Source organism: Gadus morhua, chromosome 10 (genome assembly GCF_902167405.1).
Source record: "Gadus morhua chromosome 10, gadMor3.0, whole genome shotgun sequence".
Taxonomy (NCBI): Eukaryota; Metazoa; Chordata; class Actinopteri; order Gadiformes; family Gadidae; genus Gadus; species Gadus morhua.
This window is the reverse complement of record NC_044057.1, coordinates 4,265,095-4,277,150: the sequence shown is the minus strand read 5'-3', so window position 1 is coordinate 4,277,150 and position 12,056 is coordinate 4,265,095. Positions and strand designations below refer to the sequence as shown.

Genomic DNA, 12,056 nt, shown 5'->3' with positions numbered 1-12,056 from the left:
GTGTTTTACTGGTCAGTTGAGGGTTACAACTGATTGTATTATGTAGCCTACTGCGGTGTGATACGAAAGGCAAAGGTAGGTAATGTCATGGAGACAAAAATCTTTAGTTCGGTCCGTATGCTCTTGGTCAAGTTCTCATTGTGGGTTTGAAAACTTCAGCTCCCAGATCTGTAGGTCTGGGAAAATATTTACCCATTTAATATGAGAACAAAATTACCATTACCTCTAGAGAGCACAATAATAAACTATGCACTAGCTAGCTGTCACAGAATGTAATACAATTTTGATCCATATTGTATATGATGAAAAAAAAGTTTTGTACACCAAATGAGTCAGATGTGAACATCGGAGATGACTATAAACGGTTTCATTGAATTCAAAAGAGGAATGTATATGTAGCTAAAATATGCAGCAAGATGGCAAGGATTTGAATGAGACATAACCTTAAAAAAACAACAGACAGAATACCAATTAGCCCACGGGGAATGTCAAGGAAGGACTGTATGCAAACACTAAGACAACATTGCATAAATAGCTGCTATCGTATCCCAACACACAGGCTTGGGGAGCTCATTAATCAGAGCTCTGAACACGATGTAGGAGGCAAAGGGGAACCAAACGATGCACCTTCCTCACCTATCTGGGATTCGGGGCTGAAGGCAAGTGGAGCCATAAGCTACTCTGTTCATGTTATGAAGATGCTGTTTCTAATTAGTTAAAATGAGTCCCAAGTGGTTCTCACTTGTTGAGCCAATCAGAACCAACAGTGGACTCTTTTCACAGATGGGTCATTGTACCCAGCCTCATATCACCAAAGATGGGTCTGCTCCTTTGATTTACCAGGTAATGGGTATTAGACTTATCTTCACTTGTCTAGTCTACTACCTGTAGCCTGGATCATCAAAGGAACAGCCCCATAATTAGTGTTACGAGCGACATCTCTGTTGGTCCTATTATGACATCTCTGAGAGTCCCAAACAATATCTGTAAAACCCTAAAATCCCCTGGTTTTTAACATTCGCAAACCAAATTGTCTGGGATTCTTACCACATTTAAATGTACAACCATAACAACTTGTTTCCAGCGGTTACATTGACATTCATCATTCATGTTTTGTCCAACTCATTACTACCTTACCCTAACTCGAAAATAAACAAAGCACGATGCATGTAAACAACGTTGCCACGGCGGTTTCTATCCTTTGAGGCTTGGGTCTCTGACAATCTGCCAGTAGAAGTCCAGAAGGATTCTCTTCCTTTGTGAACAAAGCGGCAGTGGAAGACCTGTGCTCTGCTACACAATGCAGGAGAACATTTTGGGTTTCAAATGCGGGGGGAAAGATCAAAACAAGACAACCAACCATAAGGGGGGGCTATAATCGAGAAGTAGCGCGGTTGCTACCTAGCCAAGGAACCAGATGAATCTCGCAAGCTCCTGTTCCATATGCTCAGCAGATAAGGACCGGCTCCCCTCCAATGCAAAAAGATTTCTTCCCGGTACGAAGTGGACCGACCAATCACGACTGTTTATCTAATGTGAGGCTGGTTAAAAATGGCTGCTGCTAATGTAGAACAGCCGGTTGATTCCACTATCGAGACAGTATTAAACATACTGGATGGCCTATTTTCAATAAAATAATCATAACAACTGCACTTAAAACTTTTGTTGAGAAGATAGGATATTTTTTCTGTCTCTCAGTACAGCATCACTCGTTTCAATGTATGATTGGGCCTATCCAATTGCTTCAAGAGGCATTTTTATCTGTGCCCATAGGTGAAATAAAACATTAACGGAGAGGTTTCAGAGGAAAAGCGGGTGACAGATCAGAAAGGTCTCGGGACAGTCCAGGAGGGGGCAATTGCCAAACACAAACATGTGCACTTTCATCAATGTGCGGCTTTGTAAATGCGGTCACCTTGCTCTATTGTAAAACATAAAATGTGAACCATAAAAAATGCTTTTTGACAATAGTTACTTAGATTTTTCTAAAAGGTTAAGAAAAATACTTCCCAAATGTAGCTCTGTAGCCAGAGCTTGGCATCATTTTCTGTAATGTTATAGAGATAGCTTAGCTACACCACTCTGCTAGGCTCCACTGCTGTACATATGCTCCAAGCTGTTTTTCCAAAAGTGGACGACCTGGGATTTTTTTTATAAGCAATAGCGCAGCACTTTAGTACCCATCCACACTAATACACATAATTTCACTCAAAGTTGTGCATTCTCTAGGCTCCAAATGGAGCTCTTGGCTTTGCTAGCACATCCTTGTTTATTCAGTTTTTCCAGCACTTAATCCTCTATAATGATGACAGTGGACATGCCTGTGTCAACTGCTGTCTCTTTTTTCATTTATTTTTAACCAAGAATAGAGAGATCACACTTGGGCTGGAAACATCTTTCAAAACCAAGAAATTACAGTTAAAATAACAGCATTATTCACTCAGGACTGTGTATGACACACATATGGCACCTTCTGTGTCACATTCACATCATAGGTTAAATGCATGTTATTGTATGCGTATCCTGTTAATAGCAGTTAAAGCGCACAGGAACATACTACTGCCCCTTAAATGCAAAAAAAGCATCTAACAGAGGTGTGACAGAAGGCATTTTATACATTTTGATAATTGTGGTCTCCCTTAAAAGATAAAAGCTTTGAATTTGGGCTTAGACTATCATGACACTCACTCGCTCCACCCATAGTAACATGATCGTACTGCAACAATTAACTTCCCCATTATCAAGACTCATTCCCACATGTTGTTCAAATGGCTAGCTAGCGGCTACCTAACATGTTTTTTCTATGGAGAAATATTCCTGAAACATGGAAAGGGTGAAATGCGAGATGCCCAGCGGAGCATCTCAAAATCATGAGAAAAGGCCTTTCACTAGGGTTAGTGCTTTTGTGAGACGAAGGATTGTTGCAGCACAATGGGAGACCCATTTGGGCATTTTTGCTAACCCGAGTGATGACATCCCCATTCATTCCTCCCCCTTTGGCATCATGACTGCAGCGGATGAAAAAATTACCTAATTCTTACTAGTGAGGAACTTGGCTACATGGTCAGCCCAGCAAAAAAAAGATAGAAGACCCAGTTGAAAAAGATGGGGGCCATGATATAAACCACGTAATCTAGACAGAATGCAATAAATTCAAGGGTCTGTGGTGTCAAAAGTTTAAAAAAAAACGTCAATATTGGTTGAATGCAAACCTCGAAAATGCATGTTAAACATTGGTGGTTACTGCAGCATTTGAACATGAAAGTAGCAAAATATTTCACAAAATGTAACAAAAAAGTGGAAATGAATTGTTACTTGTATTCATTGGGCACACATGTTAGAGATGTACTACATGAAATATATATAAAGGCACATGATTAGGCCTACATTGGGGGAATTAACAAATAAATCCAAATCTATCAATGGCTTAACTTTGGTAACGATAAATCTATGCTCAGTTAAAAAATTTGAATTAGACTCAGAGATGTCAACAAAGTCTATAATTTGTTTGATGTATTCCCCAAGTACACTGGTAATGATGGTGAAATGCTTTGCGAGATGGAGATACTTAACTCTTGTGCTCCCCCAGTGGCCACATTTAAATTGGCTAAATGATTATTGTATGTCCTGCAAAATAGTTGACCTTCATACAGCTCAAGCAAGACACTGCAGTGAAAGAAAAAAAAAAAAAAAAAAAAGTAATCGCTTGAATCGTATTTTGATCAAAGTTGTCCATTGCAAATTATTACAAAGAATAATTCTAAATAGTTGTAGTTTTTGGTTAGTGCAGTTTAATGAGATTGGACAGCCAAACGTATAAACAAGAGAGAAAGAGGGGAAATGGGGCATATGAGCACTTGGTGCTGAAAACCAAGAGAATCAATTTCTACCCAAGGTGTTAATAATTAATGAGGACAATTCTCCAGCTCCCCTATGAGTCATGCTTTTTTTTGCTACTGGGTTTCCCCAAAAGCCCAATAATGCTGGATTAACCCAGACAGTTAATTCAAAACCATGTGCTGTAAAACCCTTTGTGGCGAGACCAGAACTTGTGAAAGCGTGTCAAACCGCAAGCTATGGATGCTATGAATCCATGTTGCTTTTTTTTCTGTGGGAATGTACAATAGTACAGTAATAAAAAATACATTTGAAAAGAAATCGTTTTGCTTTACAAATCTCGGTTAATATTCAACATGGATGTAAAAGAGACCCGGACAATATTGTATGCAATGCATTCATTCATGTTAAGGAATTTACAGATATACAAACATGACCCTCTTTGAAACGATTTGGAGCAAGTAGGTTTTAACTTTGAAATATAATGACCGACATGTAGGTAGTGCCTACACAGGGCATAGCTCTTTCATCGACAACCACAACAGCATGTGTCAAGCAAAGGATTCATGTTAAAATATGCCCGGGAAACCCCTACACTCATTCCGAAAATGATTTGAGCATAAATGTCAGTACTTCACACATACTGAGCCACACTATGTCATAGAAAGGGGGGTACTCTTTTTTGACCTTTCATATTTTATGTCCGGGGCAAACGCAAAGCTCTCTGGGCTGAGTTAGGTGACTCTAAATATTAAAACCATGTACAAGTCACCTTGGTCTCCATGGAAACAGCATCATAAATGCTACGCTCCTCACACTAATTCAGGTAAACAAGCTGTGACAGTCCGAGAAATAAAAAACATCTCGGAGGCTAAAATAAAAAGTGGGACACGTTGCAAATAGGTGCTGATTTTAATACCTTGATGTCAACATGATTATACAAGAGAAAATTAACCAATATACAGGAGTTGTATGTCCAATAGAAAATTGTATTTATTATACTTTCCAAGATACATTCTATTCATTGTAATGTCGATAAACACTCATAATTTTAACTTAACAAATACCTTTAATAAGGACCAGATATTGTTGATAAAATAATCTCTGAAATAGAACTTGACTTGACAATATAACTTGAAACTAAATTAAAAAATAAAATTATTTTAAGCCATCATGATATTTTTTTTTTTACTAATATTGCACATGGTTTTAATGATGATTTCGTCCAAATCTTCCCAATTTAAAACAATTTAATAGACACACATCTTTTTTTGAAAAACGTTTGATCTCTTTTGATCCTTCATTCTCTGACATATTCTGCAATTGTATCCATTCATGTCAACAACCCAGAACTATATCAAGTTTAATACACATTTATTTTGGTTGCATAATGTTTAATAAGAAACCTTTTACAAGATACTGCAGGAGATATAAGAATAGAAGAGAACTACCTTGAACTTCACAAACATGGCTGGCCACCTGACCCTCTACCGTGACCATGTGAGAGATGACCGTTATCTCACTCCTGTCCATCGCAAAGGGGCAATTCTTCTACAAACTTAGAGAGAACTAAATAAAACAGAACAGAAACACAACCTTGAAGTAACAGAGCAGTTCCTTTGGGTGTAGCGAGCACACTTGGGCCTTAATTAGCTTGAGATGCCGCCTCGCTATGAAGTCCTTTTCAATCTTATATTTTTACTATTTCTTCTTTTTGTTTAAATAGTACCAATAACTCTTTAAATAATCCTGCATAGAAAAATAAATAAATTATGTGGTTTAATTCTTTACTTTACTACGAATTGATAGCTGATGGGGGAGGGGTTGTATCGCAGATTTAGTCATATTGGCCTTTTTGACCGCTAAATCTGGGTTTAAGTCTCTGAAAGATGAACACTTGCATTTGAGTGTGATATTTTTTGTCATTCCTCGTATTTTACAAACCAGTCCGACTTATACAAATAATGTAAGACTTACAAAATAAATTCCATATTACGCTTACATGGCAAGCAGCTCTTTTTTTTCTTGGGTTTTTGTTTTTCCGTTTTTTTCAGAAACAATGTCCTCTGACAGTGTAAGTGTCATTATTATTCCACCCAAAACAGACAAGTAAGTAGCAATTGCAGAGAAACACAACTCCATTCAGAAGAGACGTTATTAAACATGGCTCTTTACACAATGAGAACGAGTTGAGAGATCATTCCAGAGTTTCTCCAAGTGCCTTCATCCCAGACCCCTTAGTGTAGTCTTCCTGTACACCCCATAGAACAGAGCACATACACATTATCCAGGCAAGATGGCGTAGGGTCTTCAGGCAACTCCGAAGAGAATGATAGATTCCCCCTCCCCCCTTATGAATCATTGTCCTCTGCAAATTAAGAACAAAAGGGTATCCACCGAGTCAACAATTCTCCACTCTCTGAAATCACGATTCCCACCACGGGGGAAATTAATTACCCCGTTCCTTTTTTTTTTATCAGGGTTCAAGATGTTGCTCTGAAGCACTGTTTTCAAGACCCTTCAATTTGGTTGGAAAAAAAGGAGAAAAAAAGAAAACAAAAAAAATTAAAAAGTACCCATTTCAATAGCAGCAAAAATACAATGCCTTTTTATGCTTTTATGGGTGTCCTGCGATCAATTGTGTGGAATTCGTACACATACTAACAATGGCATGGATAATCAAATGTCTTATACTGTGAAATACATCCGCGCTGAATGCTAGTGATAGCCTTGTAGTGTGGAGCCATTTTGTCCGTTTCTGCATTGGTCATTAAGGATTCTCAGAAGGCACTTTGTTTGTGTGTGTGTGTGTGTGTGTGTGTGTGTGTGTGTGTGTGTGTGTGTGTGTGTGTGTGTGTGTGTGTGTGTGTGTGTGTGTGTGTGTGTGTGTGTGTGTGTGTGTGCGTGTGTGTGTGTTTGTGTTTGTGTTTGTGTAAGTGGGGGTGGGACTCTCAATCTGGCTATATGGTTGCAAAGATAATTATCTGTAACTGTGTCTGTGGGTTTGTGTGCGTGTTAGTGTTAGTGTCTTTGTCTGTGCACATGTTTGTTTGATCACAAAAATGCACTGAATCAAGCACAACCATCCCTACATTTTACTAAGTGCAGTCTGCTCCTCCAGCACCTGCAGGTAATCAGGTGTTCCTTGGAGCTTGGCTTTCAGCTCATAATACTCACTTTTCCTCTGCTCCACCACGATCTTACTGTGGTTCCCTCCTATCAGGGACGACTTCTTCATCTTTTTATCAGGTTTCTCTGGGTAGCGGATTTCAAACCCGCCCATCCCTATGCTGTTGAAATCTCGTTTGCTGTCCAGGAAGTTCTGGAGGAACATGTTGGATTCCCGTCCGGGGAGGAACTCCTCTAGCTCGTCGATTGTGCTAAGGCGCTTGTTGCGCTCCAGTGTGGACAGCGAGTCCTTATCCTTGTCGGCACAGTTGCGCAGGATAATCTTCTGCCGCTGAGAGTCGGCGAACTTGAAGCCGGCGTCCATGTCTGAAGAGCGTCCGATCCCGCAGGTGTGGCTCTTACCGATGTGCTCGATGGTCTGAGGGATGAACGTCTCACCGCCCAGGTCGTCGCCAGGGACGCAGCCCTTTTTGCCCGACTTGTGGCTGTGCCGTCTCAGCTGCAGCGACATGGATCCACACTCCGGCCCCCCGAGCCCCTCCTGCCTCCCAGCAGGCTTCTTGTTCCGCCGAAGGACAAACACCAGCAGGCAGAAGGCCACGAACACGGTGAGGATGAGGACGACGAGGATGCTGAGGATCATGATGGAGAGCGGGACTGGGCCCCCGGGCGGGGCTTTACCCACCCCGGCCGGGGAGAGGGACGTTAAAAGAGGGGTGGAGCTGGTGAAGATGACGGGAGGCCTGGCGATGAGCTTCGGGCAGAGGATCTCATTTTTCAGGAGGCGCAACTCAATGTTGGAGAACTGCACAGGGGAGGCACATTTCACCTCCTTGGCAGCCACACCATCGCTCAACTTCTCCAGCCAGATTTTGAGGGCAACCAGATCGCAAGAACACTCCCACGGATTCCCTTCAAGGTCGATCTGGGTCAATGACCGCAGCTGGTCCAAGACACCGCTCACTGGCAGTGTCATGAAGTGGTTGTTTTTCAGATTCAGTCGGGCCAATGAGACACCGGCGAATATGTAGGCAGGCAGACTCCGGAGCACATTGTTGTTTAGATAAAGCAGTTGCAAGTTCGGCATGGAATCAAATGTTCCCGCCAGGATTTCCTTAATGACATTGTATTCCAGATATAGATACTGCAAATTTGTGAGACCCAAAAACATCTCTGGGTGCAACTGTTCAAGCTGGTTTCCATTTAAATACAGCCTCCTCAGATTTGTCAGGTTAGCAAACACACCTTTCTGGACGGTAGCGATTTGATTGCTGCCCAGGTGCAACAGATCCAAGCCCTCGAAGCCTTGGAAATCCACGGGACTGATGTCGCGAATGTAATTTCCACTCAGGTGGAGCTTCTTGGCATTGGGGGGTTTAGGGATGAGATCTGATAAATTGTTGACGTTCCTCTCCTGGCAACTGACACTGATACCAAAATCGGAGGGATGGGCCTTACAAGTGCAGGGCTGAGGACATGATAGTGGGGGTGTCCGCGTCTGGTAAGAAACAATCTGGCCGGTTCTACCAAAGGGAGGCAAACCGGCGACAATGCCATTACCGTACATCTTAGACGGGTCAGTGGACTTTGGCGCTTTTGTGATGAGGGTGGCCACAGTGGTAGGGGACATGTTCGAAGGTGACTGGCCATGTTCGGGCGGCACTGGGGGCATCCGGACGTCAAAGTCACTACCGGTCCCCAGGGGACAGAGCTCCTGCTTGTTGGTTTCCTTCAGCAGTCTCCCGTACAGGTCACTAGGTGTTTCACAGATCGCCTCGCCAATAAAAATGTTATAGGGCATGTTTTCCAGCCATGCCTTGAGCGGCGCCAAGTCACACGTACAGTTCCAGGGGTTGTCGTCCAGCTGCAGCTCCACGATGCGACCGATGTGCTCCAGAACGCCCAGATACGGGAGTTTCTGGATCCGGTTCCCCCTTATATCCAGGTGAGTGAGCGACGCAAAGCGGAATATGTTGTCTGGAAGTAACTGTATGAGGTTGTCATTCAGGATGACCACTTTGAGCCTGTGCAGCTTGTTAAAGGCCCCCTTTTCAATGTACTTGATTAGGTTGTAGTCGGCCTGCAGGTACTCCAGGCTCTCGATGCCCTGGAAGGTGTCCGCTCGGAGCACCTTCAGCTCATTGTTGTTGAGGTGGAGCTGCTTCAGCGCGCTCAACCCCGCGAAGGCACCGCCCTCGATGTTCTGCAGCTTGTTGTTGCCCAGCTGCAGCGAGACGGCGTGGGTGAAGTTGAGGAAGGAGTTGGGGTACAGAATGATCAGGACGTTGTTCTGAAAGTTGAGGTGGTAGAGGGACGAGACGGGCGGGATCAGCTGCGTCGGCCGGTAGACAGTGATCTTGTCACAGTTGACGTACAGCACATTCTCCACGGACATGCAGGAGCACACGCTGCAGGTCTCCACCATCAGGTCCGAGGAGGACGGGTCCGCCATTGGATATCCATCCAAGGAGGTGGGGGAGGAGACGGAGGAGGCCAGGGAGCCGGAGATGGACGAAGAACAGGCCACCAGCAGAAGTACAAGCAGCATCTCGCCGGTTAGAATTCCTCCCCCAGAAAACCATTTAGTAACCTTTTGGAGGGAAAAAGAAATAGGAAAATAAAAAAAGGCACACATGCATGTGTGCACACACAGACGGACACACACACGGACACACACGCGCGCACACACACACGCACACACACAGACAAACAAACATACACACACATACACATGCAGCTTAAATGTACCTCCTCATGAATGTAAAACAAGACAGACGTCTGTCAAAATGTACACATAATCAAATTAATTGAATAATATTGAATAATAATTTAATAATACCATGAATTAAAACACACATGTTTAGAATGTATTAATCATGTATCTGTTGCCATCTAGTTGTTAAATTGAGTACACTACTTTTCACATTTAATTATTGATTTTTATATCCTGTAGCACAAATGTATTATGTAAATAAACATAATACATCTTCTTTACATATTTGGCTGATGATTATAACATTTTGTTGAGATAGACATTTAGCCACGTATTCATCTATCCCTGGCCTGAGCAATAGATATGCTTTGTACTGATGAGGAGTCATCTATATTTAAGGCTAATCCTGGTGGCTAAATATTTTGAAATCAATTATTGTCCATTTCAAAATATGTCAAGATCCAAAGCGAGGATTTTTCCTTGGCTGTCCTACCATAAGAGATCTCTCTTGTTTTCTGGGCAAATAAAGACGCACACGACTTCTTTAACGTGATATTTGATTTGCTGTATGGCCAGCATCACCCAAGTCGTGATGCTTAACATAAGGGACTAAAATATCGAGAGGGCCACCTATATCTGGAGACTTTGGATGACTTACTGGTAGGCTATGTGGAGAGGCTCAAAGACAATGACACCAGGAACCGCTTTGGCCCTAGCGGCTCCTAATCGCATTAGTCACCAATCGAAGACCATTGTTTAGCATGAATAGAAAAACAGGAAAACTTGTGGCTCATTGTTTTTTATTTTCTTTCGAAAGAAGGAGGCTTAAGAAATGGAATCGAGTAAATTCGTGGAGACTCACCCAAAGCGTAGACCGTAATGCTTGTGGCTCGGAGAGACACGGGGCAGCCGTGACAAGCCATGGAGGAGATTGGTGCAGATATGTGTCCCCAATTGAAACGATCTACCGGCAGTTAAGGGTGCAACAAGGGTGCAACGAGGCTACAGAGGAGACTTCCTTCTCTATGCAGCCCAGCGCGCAGGGCTCCGGTTTCACCCGATGCGTCGCCAGCTGACAGGCTCTTCTTGTTTGGAGAAATTACCCTTCTCGTTGTACAGTCCCCAAGGTTGTTGTACTACCTCCATGGGAGAGCATTCACTCGGTTACTGGAACGGATAGAGACAAATAGAGAGAGAGGGAGAAGTGAGAGGGAGAGAGATAGAGAGAGAAGACAGAGAGCGAGGGGGGTCGGAGGGGGGGGGGGGGGGGGGGGGGGGGGGGGGGGGGGGACGAAGAGTGATCCGGACTCTGCTGCTACTGATCTTGGCAGTGAGTCCAATGATTCCAAAGCTTCAAAAACGCGTAAAGGCAATCGGTGGTCAAATGAAATAAGTCCGTCATTCTGGATGAGGTTTCAGGGGTCGGTGGGATGGGGGAAATAAACCAGAATGAGAGAGAGGGATCGAAAAAGAAAATATCTTCAACTTGCTTGATCTGAACGTGGTTCAACTAACCCACGATGATCCAGTGAAGAGATGCTGGCTTTCCAGAACACGACGGATGGAGCTCGCCTCGCCTTGAGGTCTCGGCTGAAGTTGTGCAACGACGCAAGTGTTCACGGATAAAGCAGCATAGCTCTTCATCACATTGCCATGGGATTCTGTTTTCCCGATACAAGTCCAAGCATCTCGCCTCAGCAGCAGATAGTGATCTACCGGTGCGGTGGGATTCCTCAGTGGATGGAGAGTAGCGGTACCGGTCCGATGAAGGTGGAGACCCCGTTCTCCATCCTGTAACTGGTGAGGGAGCCAACTAATGGATTGCAAAAATTCGAACAGGCTTTTTGGAGGAGCAGAAGCAATTTTTCTTGTCGCAGAAAAAAAGGCGGAAACTGCGAGCACAACAGGAGAGAGAGAAGGAGAGGGAGAGAGGGGGCTGAGTGAGGGAGAGAGAGAGAGAGAGAGAGAGAGAGAGAGAGAGAGAGAGAGAGAGAGAGAGAGAGAGAGAGAGAGAGAGAGAGAGAGAGAGAGAGAGAGAGAGAGAGAGAGAGAGACTGCACAACCGGTGCGTAAAAATGAATAATGCAGTTATTTAGCAGAGTCTGTTACGGGCAGGTCGTTGTAAAGCCCGCTTTTCTTTTCCATTTTCCCAAAAGCAGGTAAAACTTGTCGTTGGCAAATTGTAATTGATAGATCCAAAGGCAGGAGCGCGCAGAGCGAGTATCAGTGTCGGGGGCTCACCGTGCTGCTGCTCTCTGCAGCCGCGGATCTCCACACAACTAAGACGCGGGGAAAGGAGGACGCAGACGCAGAGGAAAGGGGAGGAGTGATGAGAGGGAGGCGGGTGAGAGAGATAGAGAATGCGCTAAAGCGAGAG

At 43.7% G+C, this 12,056-nt stretch overlaps 1 protein-coding gene across 1 annotated transcript; it reads right to left on the bottom strand.

Moving 5' to 3' along the window:
• Positions 1-2,320: 2,320 nt before the first annotated feature.
• On the bottom strand, positions 2,321-10,927 carry slitrk4 (SLIT and NTRK-like family, member 4). Its single transcript, XM_030369118.1, has 2 exons — positions 10,542-10,927; positions 2,321-9,556 (listed from the first exon to the last, which is right to left on the bottom strand). The coding sequence occupies exon 2, from the start codon at positions 9,512-9,514 to the stop codon at positions 6,926-6,928; it is 2,589 nt and encodes an 862-aa protein (XP_030224978.1). The 5' UTR covers positions 9,515-9,556; positions 10,542-10,927; the 3' UTR covers positions 2,321-6,925.
• Between the last annotated feature and the right edge of the window lie 1,129 nt (positions 10,928-12,056).

Excerpts from the sequence above, each read along its gene's own strand:
- slitrk4 (XM_030369118.1), bottom strand. The coding sequence starts at position 9,514 with ATGCTGCTTGTACTTCTGCTGGTGGCCTGTTCTTCGTCCATCTCCGGC.